At 35.3% G+C, this 19,676-nt stretch overlaps 2 protein-coding genes across 14 annotated transcripts; one reads left to right on the top strand and one right to left on the bottom strand.

Annotated features, from left to right (window-relative positions):
* Positions 1 to 1,829: 1,829 nt before the first annotated feature.
* LOC121255679 (glutamine--tRNA ligase) lies at positions 1,830 to 13,489 on the top strand. Of its 13 annotated transcripts, none has more exons than XR_005938836.1 (23): positions 1,830 to 2,080; positions 2,360 to 2,410; positions 2,742 to 2,813; positions 2,888 to 2,987; positions 3,354 to 3,449; positions 3,821 to 3,882; positions 3,997 to 4,098; positions 4,193 to 4,285; positions 5,140 to 5,292; positions 5,381 to 5,436; positions 6,403 to 6,493; positions 6,575 to 6,661; positions 7,099 to 7,296; positions 7,379 to 7,477; positions 8,368 to 8,499; positions 8,600 to 8,736; positions 8,834 to 8,933; positions 9,008 to 9,103; positions 9,467 to 9,567; positions 9,651 to 9,782; positions 9,893 to 9,982; positions 10,115 to 10,244; positions 13,002 to 13,489. XR_005938836.1 is itself a non-coding variant. In XM_041156141.1 (23 exons), the coding sequence occupies exons 1-23, from the start codon at positions 1,943 to 1,945 to the stop codon at positions 13,094 to 13,096; spliced, it is 2,385 nt and encodes a 794-aa protein (XP_041012075.1). In that variant the 5' UTR covers positions 1,830 to 1,942; the 3' UTR covers positions 13,097 to 13,489. The 13 variants fall into 13 exon arrangements, 11 of the variants coding, with proteins under 11 accessions (XP_041012075.1, XP_041012076.1, XP_041012082.1 ...); XM_041156141.1 differs by having other exon boundaries at positions 9,651 to 9,756; XM_041156144.1 differs by having other exon boundaries at positions 1,938 to 2,080; positions 2,934 to 2,987; positions 9,651 to 9,756.
* Positions 13,490 to 17,567: 4,078 nt separating this feature from the next.
* On the bottom strand, positions 17,568 to 19,237 carry LOC121255681 (MYB-like transcription factor EOBI). The gene is made up of 3 exons (XM_041156153.1): positions 18,884 to 19,237; positions 18,664 to 18,793; positions 17,568 to 18,512 (listed from the first exon to the last, which is right to left on the bottom strand). Exons 1-3 carry the CDS (start codon positions 19,032 to 19,034, stop codon positions 17,876 to 17,878), a joined length of 918 nt encoding a protein of 305 aa, XP_041012087.1. The 5' UTR covers positions 19,035 to 19,237; the 3' UTR covers positions 17,568 to 17,875.
* Between the last annotated feature and the right edge of the window lie 439 nt (positions 19,238 to 19,676).

The following is a 19,676-nucleotide window of genomic DNA, read 5'->3' as shown; positions in this document are numbered from 1 at the left end:
TGTAGATTGTGGTAGATAGACAGATGACAACAATCATGCTTACTTTTAGTTCCTTTAAAACTCAAATGTTGTCTTCAATTTGAATTATTGGTATTTTGTTATATCACCATTTATCATAATTAAAAATGGTGAAGTATGCACTTTAGAATTTGAGAGATGTGTATGCAATTGCAAAAATGATTGTTAAGATCCGTATCTAAGCCCAAAACCAAAATCATTATAAATTGGTTTGTTTCATTGAAATTTATATGAGTAATGTTATATGCAGTCGTAGAATGTACAAATATCGTGAAATCGTTTTAAAAAATGGTGAGATTTACTATTAAAAAATTATTATTTTTTCATATGAGTCTAGTATTTATTTATTTTTTTTAAAGTGATTGTACAACGCTTATATATTCACGACTGTAACTATTATTTTTTAATTTATATTCATTAAATAATAAGCGAAGATGAAAGAAAATGAAAGTGAGACGACACGATAATGTGAGCATGAGAAGATAGAACAACATGGACGAGATACAAAAGAAGACATCAAAGAAAAGATAATGTAAAGAAGCGTTGATTGAAGAAGGAAGAGAGTGAGCCGTGAAAGAAATATGGCAAGTAGTGGTGAGTCGGGTTCCAGTGACTCGCCCTTGACACTAGATAGATATGTCAACCAATGAGATCCACATTAGTATTCTTATCCATTTCTATGTTCTTGGCAGTGAGACATATGTCTAATTTACAACTTGATCTATTTAGAGAGAATAATTATGAATGGCCATCAGGCCATATGCAATGTGTGGCTAATTATCTTTCGAATGAAAAATTTTACATACCACATTTTCATTTATCTTTTATCTTACTATATTGAGGTAATATTGCCTATCAATTTAATGTCGGCCTCTTTTATTTTTTAAATGAAATGGGATAAGTTGAAATAAAATATTATTAAAATATATTTTTTAATATTATTTTTGTTTTGAGATTTAAAAAAAATTGAATTGTTTATTTTATTTTATGTGAGAATTTAAAAAAATTATAATAATTAAATGAGATGAAATAAAAATAATTATGAAAACAAATGAGACCTAAATCCAAACGGGGCCTAATCTGTCTCACAGGCAAATCACGTGAATTATTTTAGTATTTAAACTAGATATAAATTTACATAACAGTATATATTATAAAGGTTTAATTGAGAAATGAAATGCAGACCGCGTTGACCTGCAGGCCCGTTGTGTTGGGAAGGAAATGGGTTTGCAAAAGAAAATGCAACAAGACGGGTGACCCAAGCCTGCTCAGTCCTGACTCCTCACAAATGTTCAAGCAAGCAACGATATTTCCTCCTACATTCCAAATTTCTCGAGGAAGAAGAAACTCCGAAATAAATTCCTCGCTCCGCCCATAGAATTTAGGATCTCATCTATACCATAACGGATATATAGATTTTGTTTGGATCTTAAATTACTCTTAATTCATTTCAACTCATTATTATAATTTTTTTAAATTTTAACACAAAATATAATAAACAATTCAACTTTTTTAAATTCTAAAATAATAATAATATTTAAAATTAATATTCTAATAATATTTTATCATCTCAACTCAATTCAACTCAACTCACTTCAACATCCAAACACACTCATAATAAAGTCAAGCAATTATATAAATTTAAATTATTCCATTTCGTATAATTATTATAATTTTTTTAAATTTTAGATATAATAAAAATTTTAAAGTAAAATAATATTAAAATTTTATATTATAATAATATTTTATTTCATTTCAATTCACTCATCTCATTTAACAGATAACCAAACGAATCCTTAACGCCCCTCTCAAGATTCTCTCTCTCACCTTTAGGGTTTTTCTGATTTTCCCAACACGCTACACTTTCAGAATTTAGACACGAGGTTTTGGACTGTCCCTAGGTCCGTTACTTTCTGCTAAGAAAATGCCGGTGAAGGACGAGAGCTCTGACAAGGAGAAGTACTTGGACTTGTTTCTGAAGATCGGATTGGACGAACGAACCGCGCGAAACACCGTCGCCAACAGCAAGGTTACGGCCAATCTGGTTTCTGTTATTCACGAGGTATTCGATCCTCCATTTCCACGCGCTTGGAAGTTATTTGCTTCTTGTTAAAAGCTTCTGTCTCCATCTGTTTTGGTTGCCGATAAAATCTGGGGAAATGATTACCGTCTTCCTGCCATTGTTTTCGACTTTAATATGTGTTATCTTAATGCGGTTTGTTCTCAATCAAACGGATCCTTCCATGTTTCGATTACTTCTGTTATTTTCTATTCCGGAATCTATTTGATCACTTTATCTATTCACGTCTTCTTCACAAACCATCGAATTTGTGGGTTTCAGGCTGCTGTCACCGAGGGATGCAGTCGGACGGTCGGAAATCTCCTATACACGGTAATATAAATGTTGAAGCAAGGATTTTCGCTCTGTATGTTTTGGTCAAAGACTCAAAATATATTTTCATGAAAAGTTTTTATCTTGGTTGCTGAATTATAATGTCTCGTAAAATGATAACTGTTTGCATGTGAAAATAATCTCTCTTTTTCCCCCCAATAAAAGTGGTCCTGAATTATGTTTCAGATTCCAATTTCCTTTTTGAAATATCAATTGTGTCAATTTAGTACTTATAGTTCTAAAAATTGGACTATGATTTGCCCCCAATTAACTTCCATCAACACCGGTGCTAGCAATCTTTGACTTATTGCTTTGATCCTATGCGTGACAGGTTGCTACAAAATATCCAGCAAATGCTCTTGTGCATCGCCCATCCTTGCTGCAATACATTGTTTCGTCAAAGGTTTGCCACTAAATTGTCTCTAAAACATCAATCACGAGTTTGAATTTTATTTTAACACTCTTTCTGTTTCACAGATTAAAACTACAGCTCAGTTAGAAGCGGGTCTTTCATTTTTTGCAGCTACTGCATCAGATGATTTTAAGTTGGATGCATTTGAAGAAGCATGTGGGGTTGGTATGACAAAAAAGAGCATCTTTTTGACATGTTTTCAATGTTTAGGATGTTCTATGCCTTGTTCTTAGTGTTTCTTTTTCCCAGATTCGATGCATCAAGTCTGAACATTGGGTTCATTTGCTTACTCTCCTGGGTGTCTCTCTCTGTTTTATTTTTTATAATTATTGTTTACCCTAAGTCAAGTGTGATAAGGTAGTTTAAATTTCTTACTTTTCAAAAAAAAAAATGTGATAAGGTAGTCTTTTTTATTTTTTTGATAACTGTGATAAGGTAGTCTTATCATCATCATCATTATTTTTATTTAGTGTCTGTGGGTTTTTGTTCCTTCTTTGTAGATGTTAATAACTTCATTGGTTTTTCAACCAGGTGTTGAGGTTTCAGCAGAAGAAATTGAACAAGCTGTTAATGAGGTTTTTGAAGAGAATAAGAATTTGATTTTGGAGAAACGATATCGAACTAATGGTGAGTGATTTATTCTCAGGAAACTGCGAGTAATTTATTTATGTACTTTGATAGTATGGTGTTATTATTACATAGATAGTTGTAAACAATGTAACAATTACTCTGGATCATTTTGTAAACATTTGGTTGGCTGTATGGGAGGACTGCAGGGGTGTCATTCTCCATATGCTTGTGTGCACATGCATTACTGGTAGCCTTTATTTATTTGTCCCACCCTCCAGTTCAAGCTTCGCCATTTTATTATTCCCTTCATCATGACATACTATATTCTATATGGTCATTCAAAATATGTGCTTACTTGTATTCATTGTTCTAAACTCTCGACCTATCCCATTTATGCTACACCATTACTATTTTTTTTTTGTCTCTAGTGGGTGAATTATTAGGTCACGTTCGGAAGAGGCACCCATGGGCTGATCCAAAGAGCGTCAAGGTATTATTCTTTTAATTCTATTAGAACTTTTGTAAGGGGTGGATGAAGTTTGAGAGGTTATCAAATTGAATGTCACTAAGACTATTTTTCTTGGCTTGTTTTCCCTCATTGCAGCAATTTGTTGATGCAAAATTATATGATCTACTTGGTGAAAGGACAGCAGCCGATAATGAAAAGACTTCCAAGAAGAAGAAAGATAAGCCCACTGAAGTAGAGGTGATGATGTTGGCAAGTTGTTCTTTTCTTTTTCAAATTTCCCGCTCCCTTTTGTGATGACTGATAGTTTTCTCTTTCCTACATGCTTATGTAGGTTAAAATGGTTGCCGTTGTTACTCCAGAACAGCAATCTGAAGAAGAACTTAATCCATTTTTGATATTTCCTCGACCAGAGGAAAATTTCAAGGTACATTATTGCTTGTTTTTTATTTTATCTTGTGATCCTTTTTTTCAATGTTCATATTTGCTTCTCATGACTTCTTTTTCTGACGATTTTTCAACTACTTAACATACATATCTGTTTAAAATACAAAGCCTTGTTGTTTCCCGGCCCGTAATGTTTTTGTTCATGCTGATCTCCTCCTTTACCCTTATTTGTCATCTTATTCTTCTTGGTGATTCGATCCCAAAGAGAAGGAAGAGATCTTCAGAAAGAGGGTTTTTATGATGGAAATATATAAAATCAGGATTTGGTGTAAAAGGGGCTTTTACACCCTCCAACCAAAAGCTGCCACATCAGGTTTTTCATCATAACTAAGATACTCACCCACATAATCAAAACTTTTATTTATTTTTTTCTTTCTAAAACAATTAATGGTGGCTGCCGACCAACTCCGGTGACCTTTAGGGGTGGCAGCCGGAATACTGATTAAAATTTGTCTTAAAAATAACTGGCATCGGGGTTTATAAGAGTGTTGGGCTCATATTTTAGGACTTATCAAAAAAGGGTTCATATTTTAGGGTTTTAGAATTTTGTTTTATAAAAATTTTAGTTGGTGTGGTTTAGTTCATTACAGAATTGGTATAATCATGATGTGGTGGTGTGTGATTGGAGGTTGTTAAAGCCATTTTTACACCACAACCTGACCAAAGATGCACCTATTTATGATCTGATATAGAATCAAACTTATTTAAATGTTCCCGCTATTCTATATTATCTTGAAAAGGGTGCTCGGTTTGCGGGATTTGATGCTACCTTTCTATATAAGCATATCTGCAGAAGAATTTTAGAAGATATATTATAATTTTCCTGCTTTTCAGGTGCACACTGAAGTATTTTTCAGTGATGGCTCTGTCCTTAGGTGTTGCAATACAAAGGAACTGCTTGAAAAACACTTGTACGCAACGGGAGGGAAAGTTTTAACTCGCTTTCCTCCTGAACCAAATGGGTATTTGCATATTGGTCATGCCAAGGTAAATAATGCAATTTTATATTTAAGTGGGATTAACTTTTTTGTCGACCATGGCCGTTCCTTATTCCAGTTATGTAATGGTTACTCAGGCAATGTTTATTGACTTTGGCCTCACAAAAGATAGAGCTGGAGGATGCTACCTTAGGTTAGAATTTCACATTTTTACTTCTTTGGTACTCCCTCTGTCCCGCAAAAATAGTCCATTTGTCAAAAGCACACGTTTTGAAGTAATTTCATTATTTGTAATTTGCAACAAAACAGAAGTCTCTCGTTAGAAAATATGTCCAAGTATATCTTTCACTTTTGAGCATGGAGAAAAAGAAAGTAAAAAAGTTATTGCCGACTTTTTTATGCGGTGGTGGTGCTTTAGATATTTTCCTTCTTTTTGTTTGTAGAATGTGCATGTTGAAGGCACCTTTGTGTTTTTAGTGTTTCCAATCCAGTTTTATGGCTAGATGTTTCTTGTGCACAATCTTGGTTTGCAACATCTGTGTTTTGTATATTTTATACCATATAATTTTATTTGACCGATCGAAAAAAAAAAAAAAATCGTGGTATAGGCATTGAGTGACATTCTGTCCTCCCATACTAGTGTCTAGCAAGTTTTGGTCGTGCAAATTATAGATGGTTCATTTTTCATTTATCAGAGGTTATAGTTTTATACAACTTCAAGCATTTGTGAAAGCTGCTAGTTGTTGTTATATGTAATCTGGGTTGGTTCACTTTTGGCATGGTAGAATAGGATTGACAAGATATGATTTTTCTGGCAGTCATGGCTGAATACTGGCTCCTCCTTTGAAGATTTTTGTGTCCGTATGTGCAGAGCATAATACCGATAGATGACTGAAAACCTATAATCTTGAACTGAAAAGAAATTCAATTGATTCCTTTAACAAACTAAAAAGATTGGTGTTCGTGCTTGTTAATATGTTAGAAGAGTATTTTTGGGCTTATTGTTTGTTACAATATAATTTAGTCTCCCTTGAATTTTTCATATGCTCTTTATCCACTGAAAAAAAGTAATGAAATTTCCTGCTAAAACATAGAAAAAAGAAAAAAAAAATCCTACTCCCCAAGTTTGAGATTGATACCTGATTTGTGGCACTATCAGGTATGATGACACAAATCCCCAAGCTGAGAAGAAAGAGTATATTAATCATATAGAAGAAATTGTCCATTGGATGGGTTGGGAGCCCTTGAAGGTATTGCAGCTGCTACATTGATAGCAAATCCTTCGATCTGGTGCTCTTGGTTTTCACACCATGTTTTTTCAATTTTTGCAGATAACTTACACCAGTGATTATTTCCAAGATTTGTACGATTTAGCCGTAGAGCTCATACGAAGGGGTCATGCATATGTTGATCATCAGGTTGCTGTTTGGTAATTGTAGAAAATATTATTCTAATTTTTGTTTGCTGCGAATTAGCTCCGTCTCAATGGTTTGATTCAGTGCTGCATCCCCATTACGATTTGACTCATTCAACCCCGCTATTGATTTTTTGGCAATGCGGATAGCATGACTTGATGTATGAAGTTATGGAGTTATGTATAGCAAGATGGGCTCTTGACTACCTTGCATTGGTGGTGGATGAAGAGTTGTAACCAAGGCTGTTTTTTATTTTTTATTTTTTTTATGGGCAGCCAATGCTGCTGTTGAGTTCTATTGTTTTGTGTTTCCTTTAATGGAATTTAATTAGGTAAACAACAAAAGCAGAATCTGACCTAGGCCTTTTTAGATTGCAATCAAGTGATTATTTTCTTAACCAATCTTGATAAAGGTACTTACTTTGTAAATATTTGTTTTAGACACCTGACGAGATCAAGGAGTACAGGGAAAAAAAGATGAACAGTCCTTGGAGGGACAGACCTGTTGCAGAATCATTGAAACTTTTTGATGATATGAGAAAAGGCCTTATTGAAGAAGGGAAAGCGACATTGAGGATGAAGCAAGACATGCAGAGTGATAATTATAATATGTATGATCTTATTGCTTATCGTATCAAGGCAAGTGTGTACAGCTAAATGTCTTTGATTATCAAATTCATAGAAATCATCGCATTCAGTGGTGCTTATTTTATTTCTTCAGTTTACTCCTCATCCACATGCTGGAGACAAGTGGTGTATCTATCCCAGTTATGATTATGCTCACTGCATTGTGGATTCTCTTGAGAATATTACACATTCGGTATGTTGTTTTTGCCTTTGATAGTTATTACTATCTGAATCCTTTATAGATCGAATTTAATATTTTTATCTGCTGGAAAATTTATGTAAGGAACTTGTCTTGCATTTTAAGATAGCTAAGAATTGTGAAACATCCTTCAGGGAGTTCGGTAAGAAATGATGGGTTAGTTTACAAATTAACCTCGATTTTGTATTAGTGATCCAAGAACAGATTTGATTGCTTGGTGTGCTTTGTTATTTATTTCTTGTGATACCCACCAGTTTCTGTAGCTTCCTTAATAATACCTGGATTGTCAACTGCTTGAGATGGATGCCAGAGGATTGTTAGATCTTTTGATAAAGGGTTGCCATATTTGTTCTGGGTTTTCATGGAGTGTGTACTGGATTTACTCAACCTAAGCAACTTTTGTTTTTTCTGACGTGGATAATTGCGGCACTGGAGGTCTTTATCTGCTCTCTAAAAAGAAGAAAATACTTGAAACTATGCCTACCGCACCATTATCCCACTTAGCTGATGTGGCAGAGTATAGTAGTCCATAGATCAATATTTGTTAAATAATATGAAAATCCAAGGGTTAGATCAACTCTTGTAGTCATGTTACTTTATGTGTTGGTAAGTGGGGTTTGTGCTGTTGATCTGAAAACACTGCTGTTTTTTTTTTTTTTAAACGAGAACAGGAAACATCATTAACAATAAAACAAGGGCGGGAAGCCATGCATAACTATTTTTTAAATTATGTTTTTTGCATTTTATCAATTCTGAATGTTTTCATGACTTGGATAGCATTTTATTCTTTTTTTGTAAGAATGGTACTTGATTTTCATTGAACTTTTTATTTATTATGTAAAGTGTATCAACTCTGTTAGTCAACTTGTCAATATTTTATGCAGCTTTGTACACTTGAATTTGAGACACGCCGTGCTTCATATTATTGGCTATTACATGCACTGGGCCTTTACCAGCCATATGTGTGGGAATATTCACGACTTAATGTTACTAACATGGTGATGTCTAAGCGGAAGGTGAGTGAAAACATATTTCTGTTGAAGCCTTAATGATGGGTTATCTTATTGTGCTTGATGAGTATTTCCTATAATAATTGAATATGGTATACTCTTGCAGCTAAATCGATTGGTGACAGACAAGTGGGTTGATGGTTGGGATGACCCTCGCCTTATGACTCTAGCTGGTTTGCGTCGTAGAGGCGTGACTTCAACGTCCATTAATGCTTTTGTTCGAGGAGTTGGGATCACTAGAAGGTTTGATATATGCTTTCTGGGTTTACTTTATATCATACAAAATTGTAATATTTAATGTGTCCTTATTATCATAAATATGCCTTTTCATGTACAACAGTGATAATAGTACAATAAATTTGGATCGCCTTGAGTATCACATAAGAGAAGAACTAAACAAAACGGTACCTCGTGCAATGGTCGTGCTATATCCGCTGAAGGTTTGTTTCTTGTTTTGCATGCTTTTCTGGAATGTCTTAGCTCAGGATACAACTGATCCTTTCTGTTTTTCAAGGTTGTTATCACAAACCTAGAAGCTGGCTCAATAATAGATCTTGATGCAAAGAAATGGCCCGAAGCTCAATCAGATGATGCATCTGCTTTTTACAAGGTGACCTTGTATTCTTTTAAGACGTAAAATTATAGTTCTGTTTTCAGAGAGTAGTACGCTTCTATATAATATTTGAACAATCAGCAAGGCAACTTAACATTATTTGCTGTTAATCAGCTTTGGTACAAGAGTATTTGGCTCATTGTGATAGTTGTTCAATTGATCTTAATACCATCATATATGCTTAGTCTTCAAAATTTCAAATAACTTCAACGCATATGAATTATGAGAACCTTGCTCTCTTTATAAATGTATTAGAATTTTTATTATATTGCCGAGTACATATTAATTCAGAACCAATTGTCCTCCACATTTCAGCTTATAATCTTCTCCTGGTTGTGCTTTTTACTGCTTCTGTTGTAGGTTCCATTTTCCAATACTGTGTACATTGAACGTTCTGATTTTCGAATGAAAGATTCCAAGGATTACTATGGACTTGCTCCTGGTAAATCTGTCCTTCTCAGGTATGTATAAATTGCAAATTTCTATCTCAGTCAGATTGAGCAGATCTGGGCTCAATACTTAGATTACTTTTTTGTTGGTGCAGATATGCATTTCCGATAAAGTGCACTGAAGTTATCCTAGCTGATGATAAGGAAACTATTCTAGAGATCCGGGCTGAGTATGATCCCTCTAAGAAGACAAAGCCTAAGGTTCATTGTTGTGCTGGCTTTGCCCTGTAATCATGAACTTTTTTGAGCACACCAAAACTAAAATTGGTGCTTTTTGGTCAATATTTTTCCCAAGTTATTACCGACCATTTCTTTTGTAAATTTATATTTTATGTAGGGTGTTCTTCATTGGGTGGCTGAACGTTCCCCTGGGGTTGATCCACTCAGGGTGGAAGTCAGATTGTTTGACAAATTGTTCCTTTCGGAGGTTGGCAAACATCTATTAGATATGCTGTCTCCCATCCCTCCCTCTCCCCCCCCCCCCCCCCCCCCCCTTCTCTGTGCGCTTTACTTTCGAAGATGTAATGAGTTCTTATTTGTGCTCCTATTATTGAATCAGAATCCAGCTGAACTTGATGATTGGCTTGCTGATCTGAACCCTCAGTCCAAAGTGGTGATTTCCAGTGCATATGCTGTACACTTACTGAAGAATGCTGTAGTTGGGGACAGATTCCAGTTCGAAAGGCTTGGTAGAGTCCAGAAACTTTTCATTATCGTTTATATATTGGATAGCCTAATTGTGAAATATAAACTAAGGCTTCGTTTGGTACATGGAATGTGCATTCCTATTCTTTTGTTTGGTGACATCATATGATATCTTGGTTGGAATTAGCTCAAAATTCCTAAAATATCATAGCCCCAATTTATTTCCAAAAAAACAGCCCATTGATTTTCTAACCTAAAAAGTAGAAAATAAATAAATAAATGGTCATGGGAGTGGTTGGGCCACCCCGTTGGGTTTGTGTGGGTGATCGGGCACCCTTGAAGATTTTTATTTTTTAAAAAAATTATCTTCTGAAAAAATGGAGGGTTTTTTTTAGAATTTTCAATTCCCATACCCTGGGAATAGCCATTCCACGTCTAAGAGCCCAATTAAACTATGGATCTATTCCATTCCAGGGGTCTATTATTTGTACCCGAATGCGAACATTGCATGGGATATAGATCCATTTGTATATCAAGTTCTAACCTAACTCACCTTGGTAAAAACTCCTATCATTCATTGCTGAATGGAATAAATTTGATCTGAATTTCAATTTTCCAGAGCTTGTAGGAGACATTATTAAGTTGAACTTTTTCTTCCAAATGTTATCTGGCTAGTGTGATCATTTCACCATGTTGTCATTTATTTATATATTAGAATTCCTAAAAAGCCAGATCAATGAAGTGATACAGTCTACTAAAGCCGCTGCAATGTCTCTTTTAGTTTTTATGTCCTTAAGTTGCCCGAAGTTTGCATTCATTCACAAACTTTTTCTTATTGCTATAGCGGTCACTATCTCAAAATGCTTTTGTAAAAGGTAGGCAGATTTTAGATTCTGTTTTAATTGCTAATGAATGTTTGGATGGTAGATTGAAGTTGGAACAAGCTGGTATTCTTATTAAATTGGATATGGAAAAAGCCTACGACCATGTAAGTTGGGATTTTCTTGATTATCTTTTGAGGAGATATGGCTTTGGTGTTAAATGGAGATCGTGGATAAAGCATTGTGTTTCGACTTCAAAATTTTCTATATTGGTGAATGGAGAACCGGCTGGTTTCTTCTGTAGTTCTCGTGGCTTGAGGCAAGGTGACCCCTTGTCCCCTTTTCTTTTTGTTATGATGATGGATGCCATGAGTAGAATGATTGATAAGGCTGTGGAGGGTAATGAGATAAGGAATAATTTAAAGATTTCTCATTTGTTATTTGCTGATGATACCCTGCTTTTTAGTGAGCCTGATTTGGATAATATACATGCTTTAAAAGCACTTTTACTGTGTTTTGAAGCTGCTTCGGGGTTAAGAGTTAATTTATCGAAGTCTGAAATAGTTCCTGTGGGTGATGTTCAGAGTTTATCAGATTCGGCAAACTTACTGGGGTGCAGAATCTCTTCTTTGCCTATGAGGTATCTTGGACTTCCTTTGGGGGTTTCTTTTAAAGCTGTAACATTTGGGACGGGGTGATAGAAAAAATTGAAAGGAGGTTAGCTGGATGGAAGAGGATTTTTTTGTCTAAGGGGGGTAGACTCACTCTTATAAAAAGTACTCTGTCTATCTAGTGGAGCTTATGGGGTTAGTTTGTGGAAATTTATTAGAAAAAGGTTGGGATTCCTTCTCCAATAATTTCAGATTGAAGATGCGAGATGGAAAGAGGATACTCTTCTGGCATGATTTGTGGTGAGGGGATATTGCTCTTAAGCTGGAATTTCCTGCCCTTTTCAGAATTGCAAGGGATCAAAATGCAGCTGTCTGTGATTTGTATTGCAGTAGTAACAATAAGGTTGAATGGAATGTTATTTTTAAAAGGGATGTTAGTGATTGGGAGGTGGATGAAGTTAAGGCTCTGCTGGTTAAACTTTACTGCTCAAAACTGGTCCAAGATAGAGAGGATTGTATGGTGTGGATTCCTGCTGGAAATGCTATGTTTTCAGTTTCATCTTATTACAGAATTTTGTCAAGCCATAGTAGTTGTGTTTTCCCTTGGAAAAGTATTTGGAAAGTGAAAGTTCCTTCTGAGGTTGCTTTTCTGTTGGGTGGTTTCTTTGGGCAAAGTATTGACTACTGAAAACCTTAGAAGGAGAGGTTTGTTTATTGCGGATTGGTGTGTTTTGTGCAAAAGGGATGGAGAATCTGTAAATCACCTTTTCCTTCACTGCGAAGTGACAAGATTCTTGTGGAACGAGGTTTTGAGTTGGACAGGATTACATTGGGTTATGCCCAGGGAAGTGGTGGATTTATTGGTAGGGTGGAAGGGTGTGAAGGCTGTAAGAAGGTGATGAGTGTTTGGAAAATGATTCCTCCTTGTCTTATGTGGTGCATTTGGCTCGAAAGAAATTGGAGATGCTTAGAAGATAGAGAATGTTCTTTGGGAGATCTTAGGGTTTTTTTCTTGAGTACTTTGAGTTCTTGGGCTAAAGCTTTTGTAATGGCGGATAATTTTCTGCATCTGTTTTAGCTTTATGGTGGTAGTTTTCTTTTTTGTTTCTGGAAGTTGTAGGTATTTCCTTTGTATACGTCCTGTGTACTTGGGCCTATTTCTTTGAATAAAATTTTTTACTTGTAAAAAAAAAAAAAACAATTGTAGCTTATTTGAGTCAGTTCTCTTCTGAGTGAATATCTCCCATTTGGGTTTTATGCATAATATAAATGGCTTCCACCATTGTCTAGCCATATTTCTTCCAAGTGAATATGTTTCTGCGTCATGTTTTGGTATTTGATTGTATGCGATTTCTACCTGCAATTCCAGGTTATTTTGTGCTTGATAGAGATTCCATTCCTGAAAAGCTCGTCTTCAATAGAACAGTCACATTAAGAGATAGCTATAGTAAGGGTGGGAAGTAGGTCTGTGCCCTGGGAAACTGCAAGTAAAATACAATTTTGCAAGCGGGAGCAGGGAGCTACCATCTTGCAACTTGCGAGTATTTTGTGCAGGTCAAGTGAGAGGAAAAAAGGTACTTTGTGTGTAGAATAATACTCTACTTATTTATTCATTACAAACTACAAATACGTTATACATCCTGCTTAGTAAGTTGTATGCAACTTTAATCTCGTGCATTGTATATGGGGAAAATCTTTTGAAATGTAATGTCGAAGTTCTGTAATCCTTTATATTTATGCTGGTTCCTTGTAGACCTTTTTGTTTATGTATAAAACGGGTCATGAAGCTTTTCACCTGCCAACATGATGCATGCATTTTATGTCAATATTTATATATAATATTGATTTTCTTGCTTCCTTTTCATATGCATATGATTCATAATTTTCTTTTTATTTGAACCGGCAGTGGTGCTTTATTCTGAAAGTGAAAGTGGCTGCTGTTTTTCATTCATTCCTTTTTTTTTCCTTCTCTTTTTTAGTTGATTTTTCTTGATCTTAATTTGTTATTTTGTTTTGATTTCATTAGTTTACAAACAATCCTGCAATTTCCTCACATTTTGATGTCCACTTGATATGTATAAAACACATTACTCTTGCCTTTATTTTCTTCATAGGGAAAAAAGAAAGAAAGAAGAGAAGCAATTATGTAAATTTCCCGTCATGATTTTTCCCCCAGAGAGAGTAATTATTGCGTAACATTCATTAAAAAATAATATTTATTAATGAATATGTATATGTTGTGTGGAGTTAACCCACAAAAAAGAAAAAAAAAACCGTGGCATTCCAAATCAATCAAACTAAAAAGCAGTTTTAGAAACTACATTAGTCATAAATAAGTTACGTAGGTGGTGTTACATATTTGTTGAGAGGTGCTTGATTAGTGTTATGTTTATTGAACCGGTTGTTTTTTTATCTAAAATATTATTTCGTGAATCAATTTATCGCCTTGTAGGCTTAGGTAAATTACTAGTAAGAATAAATAAGAAAGGGAAGAGCATTGAGTTGTTCTTCTTCAAGTAAGCTTTCTATCTGATTCATACTTATGAATATAAGACTTCGTTTGTTTATACAAATCAGATGAGATAAGATGAAAGTTGAATAAAATATTATTAGAATATAATTTATTAATATTATTTTTATTTTAGGATTTAAAAAAGTTGAATTGTTTATTATATTTTATGTGGTTAACTTCCGAAGGTGTGGTGTACAAAATTGAGGTTTATTCTGTTGGGGTGGGTCCGAAGGGTCCTGCCTTAGAGAGATTTCCTAATATAAAAATAAAAAAATTATGTGAGAGTTTTAGAAAAATTGTAATAATAAAATGAGATGATTATATTTAAATTGTCGATTGGGTCTCGTTGGTCTGGCAAGATTTTTATTTTCAGGTTCACGACACAATATGTATTTTTTTCCTTGTCTTGTGATACAACCTGTCAAGGACTTGGCATAAGCAGGAGAGTTAGATATTCTGAATTGGATCCACAAAAAATGTTTATTTGAATTACCTTATACACGATTCTTCCTGTAAAAAGAATGCATTCGAGATTTACCCCGTGGGAATAGGTCCGATGGGTACTGCTTTGGTAAGATGTGATAAAGCATCCAAATTGAATTCTTATTTTTTTTTCTAAGGCTGTTAAATTGAATTCACTCGTCACTTCTTTATACTATTACATCAAATGAGTACTTTTTCTCCTTTTTCTCTTATAGAAGTTGACATATTTTCTTTTTTCCCCCCTTTAATCCCTCTGGTTACTCTTGTTTTTTCTATGGTAGAACTTGATCTTAAATCTAGACTAGATGAAAAGAATTCCGGAATTGATATGTTCAACGTTTATAAACTTTCCAAGTGGAACAGTAAAAAGCAAAAATCCTTAAATTGATGACAAATGAGAGGAGCCATCGTACTGCTGGTGCTGTCACTAGAAAATTATTTAGAAATTTAGTGCCTTTCACTTCAAGGGACCCACTTCCACGTAAAATAAAAAAGGGTTCACTTTTTTCATCATAAGATCTGTAACTTCATTCTCTTTAAACTCCCAATCATGATATCTACAAGGAAGTGCTTGTCATATTTGTGCTGTATCTTCAAGTGACTTAACATTATGAGGTTAGTACTCATATCATTTTAGGACTCAGAAATAGAAATGTACTCAAAGTAATCACTCATATCAAGCTTATACATGTAAATTAGAATTGACATAACATAGACAATCCCCATACATTATGAAATCATTGGGCCTCACATTCCAAATCTTTTGACTTGGGATACCCTGTGGGTGTGGGTGAGGTTGGTGCTGGAAGTTATGGGATTGGATGGCCAATAAGGGAGGCCGAGAACACTTCTCTCAAGCAAGAAAAATAAAAAAGACTTCTCTTTTTGTGAGAGTTTAGTCTCTTCACGCTTATATGAAAGATTGATGGATTTGATTGAAATGTACTGAAAGGATGGGAATCTAATCTGGTGTGCCTAATCTATCTCCATCCATCTCGCTTTCGTCTAGGTGCCAACTCAGGATAGAAACTTAGAGCACAACTTGGCGCATGTTGAGTTGCCACTTTTTTTCTCCCATGGAAAAGCTACCCTTATGGCCCTGATCTGACGACAACGGTAAGCAAGAAAGAAAACTTTCGTAAACGCACGTCAAAGGTTAATATACCATTCTGTCATGCACGATTGGCGGCTGTAAATAAGCCAGATTGAAGTATAAACTGCATCCCAAAAGTATAAATTCAGATTTCATCCAAGAATTTAGTCTTGATATTGAGATGTTGAAATTTATATCAAATTTTTATTGACGTAAAATGTTTTTTCATTCTTTCTTCCATAAATCGATGAGGATTACTATGGGAAGTTATACTAATGATGTTGTTGTGAGTGCCATTTCCTTCAGGGAGTGAAAAATAGGATGCCATAGTTAAGCCACAGGGCTGGTCAAATTAGGAGGTGAAAACTATATATACCACTTTGGACATTTTCTAAGATCTTTGGCTTCAACTATTTATGAGCAGGGGTTTATCAAATCAGTTGTCTTCCAAGTCGTGGTCATGTCCCTGGCAATCTTTTGAACCTTTGTTTTTTTCCCCCCGCTAGAGAGAACAAAGTTCACAGCACTTCCCTAGAATCACCCACCTTAGATTTGTCGTTATTAGGTTAAATTACTTTTCTTCCTTGAGTTCTATTAAGTGAACTTAGTTATTATCTTCTCTGTTCTGCCAAGACTGAATAGACTAGTCAAAGTTAGCCACCAAGACCAAGTGATGTCTCCAGTGACAAGCACGAACTGATCTTTTAGGGCGGCCCTGTTAAAAGAATGATATTTATGCATTCATTTGCAAAGATTTTTAAGAAATTAACACAAATTCGGGTTTTGAGAACTTTTGTTTGAAATTGACTTGAACTTTATAATTCTTTTTGTTATTCGTTTTGCTTGCAGTAGTACTTCCCTCTCATCTCTGTGCGCGGACTCGATCATTGAAATCACTCACCCTAAGCATATCAACAGCTGTCCTCAAGAATGGCCATTTTGAATCGTGTGTTTCAACTTTCAAAAACTACTTGTTTCTTAACCCCTTTTTAAACGTTTTCTGAAAACCTAAAGAATTAATGGCTATGAACCCAGCTTGCTACTGTGGTAGATATGTAGAAAGGAGGTGTAAAAAGTTGGTTTATGTTAGACTCAAGTCACACAGTAACATGCCCTTTTTATGAGTTTATATTAATTGGATTTGTCTGTGGGCATCAGTCATGCATATGGTGGCAAAATCACTCTTGAAGAATGCTGGCGGGTGCATTCTTGAATTTTTTGTGTTTTACAAACCACTTCTTTTAAAAAATTGAACAGCTACATAAAAGTGGGGGTGTTTTTCTTATTATACATGCATGCTTCAACATTTGAGACCAAAACTGGCCGGGATGGTGGGTATGGGGTCAAATTACTAGAGTTCTGTTACTTACAAGCCAATATATAACCAGGCCGTTATCTAGTCTTCAAGCATGTCCATGTAAGACACAATTTTCTTTCTTTGTTACTTTTTACCATCCATCTGAAAAAAGAAAGTTTGAAACTACCTTTAGAAAGTGACTGCAGATGATTTGGTCTGCTCCAAATTCTTTTGGGTGAATTTTGCCGCTAGCTCATTATACTCAAGCTTGTGTACTCGAATATTTTCAAGAAGAGTAGCATTTTCCGACCCCTTCATGCTTACACCTTCACCACATTCACCGTCCTTTTCTATGAAACATGTACGTATATTACAGGTGCCCACCACAACTAGATGTGACTCCACCTATCTTCTCTATTGGTGCAACTTAACTTCCTCCTAGATCCTTTCTTTGATTGACACTACATAGTTGGTATCCCATATTGGTTTTTCAGTATAGAGGTCAAGTTGCAAATAATTTCAGTTACTTGTTGAAAAGGCACTGATAATAAACCGACAAAAATAGATACATTTGCTTCATCTACTTATAGTCTTGTCCAACTCTTAGAAACTCTGGTACAGAATCACTCACTACATAACTATGCTATGCACCAGTTAAAATTCAAATTGGCTGTAGATTCTTAGTTACATAAAACATCCTTAAAACTATAATATCGGAGTAGTTGAGTTACATCAAGTACTAAATCCTATTCGGATTAGCATAATTAGAACTAGATTGTGATTACTGATGGGTTGAGCCTCACATAATAACGAGATCACCCAAGATGCTCCTCTCAGATGTAAACCTTTAACTGTTTGTTACATATCATTCATGTTCCATAAAGAATCTGCCATGTCATCAGACAGCCAATCACCACCTGCCATATGGCAATCCAACAGAGAGTTCTCATAGATGCCCATTGCTGACATGGGGTCCAGGATGAGAGTCTCCATGTCATAGCTTCTGCTGTCTATGATGTAAGAATCAGTTAAGTTTGTATGGTTGTAGATTGTATTGCCAAAGGCATGGATGGTATCTGCTGCCTGTACAGGAACTTGAGGCTCTTCTGAAATTTTCATGGAATCTGAGCCTGAGGTATAAATAGTTTGGCTTGCGATAGAACTTGAGTTTTCATTGGGATAATTCAAAGTCGGTATCAGCTTGTTTGGTGTAGGAGTTGAGGGTGAAAGCAAAGCAGCTGTTGGATTGGGTGACAGAGGAGCTGAAGAACTCTGGGAATTCATGGATGTCAATGAAGAATTAGAAGTAGGGGAAGGTGTTTGCTCCATCTTCTGTAGCAATCGTGGCATCCAAAAACACTTAACTGCATCAAGAAACCTCTTGCTATTAGACTCAATATTAAGTTGCCGAGCCTGTTTTTGCACCCTTGTTCTCCAATAGTTCTTGATTTCATTGTCCGTTCTTCCAGGTAGATGTTGTGCAATCTTTGACCACCTAGGTTTTTCAAATAAACAGATATGGAAAATGCTGAGTTATTCATGAATTAACAAAAATTGTAAAAACAGTAGTACAATCAAGCAAAAACTCTTCTCAATACAAAGGAAGTCCAGAATACTTTGGGAAGATGACATTTGTAGAAATTCACCTATTACCCCACTTGGAGTGAAGTTCAAGGATCAAGAGCTGTTCTTGTGGAGTAAGGTTTCCACGCTTAATATCAGGTTTCAAGTAATTCAGCCATCTCAATCTACAACTTTTTCCAGTCCTCTTCAGTCCTGAAAGTGAATAAAAACATTGACCCAATTAAAGCAAAGAAAAGAATAAGCTATATCTTATTCATGTGTTAAATAATATATGTTCTTTACCTGCACATTTAGCTAATAGATTCCAACGACCTTCGCCATGGCAAGCAATGTAGTGGATGAGAGTACTGTCTTCTTCAAGAGTCCAGGGACCTTTCCTTAGCTCCATATCTTCTTCATTAGGATTACGAACTTTCTTTGTACCAGCAGGCATGGCTGCTCTCCTTTTGTTTGTTTGTATGTGTCTCTCTCTTCTGTATCTCTGTGTTAAGCGTGCGTGTAAGAGAGAGTATAAGGGGGGGAGGGAGTTATGTGCAAAGTTTCCCTTTTCTTCCCTTTTTCGGTGTTTCAGTTAGATTTGTTAAAGTAAAAGCACAAGAAGCCACGGATTTATAGAATCCAACAGGTTCAAACTACACCTTGTAATTAGGAAAAGTAATCCCCAATTTTAAGTTTTTCCCACATGCTCTACCCTTTTAGAGTTGCCTGATTGAGATCGGTCCTACCCATATTATCCCTAGGCCATGAAAAATACCCATAGAGAGAACTGACCATCCTTAATTTAAGTAATTCTTTTTCCCTCATGAATCAAGAGTGAAGAGATCTCCATTTAATTCTAATTCAATAATAAAGCAAATCACAAGGCCATAATCTTCTGGTTTTCTCTGATTAATTAGTGGGTCCACCATGAATAAGTTACCCAAAAAATGGAGGGACCCAGCATGAATAACGTGTACTTTTCATGCATTGTAAATATTATCCATTTACTCAATGTCTGCATATTCTAGTGTAAACAACCTATATTATAGGATATATTTTGAGGAATGAGGGAGAGAACTGAAGAAAGTCTTGAGAA

This window comes from Juglans microcarpa x Juglans regia, chromosome 3D, assembly GCF_004785595.1.
Source record: "Juglans microcarpa x Juglans regia isolate MS1-56 chromosome 3D, Jm3101_v1.0, whole genome shotgun sequence".
Taxonomy (NCBI): Eukaryota; Viridiplantae; Streptophyta; class Magnoliopsida; order Fagales; family Juglandaceae; genus Juglans; species Juglans microcarpa x Juglans regia.
Note: the sequence above shows the minus strand (reverse complement) of the source record. Positions and strands in the feature narration are given on the sequence as shown.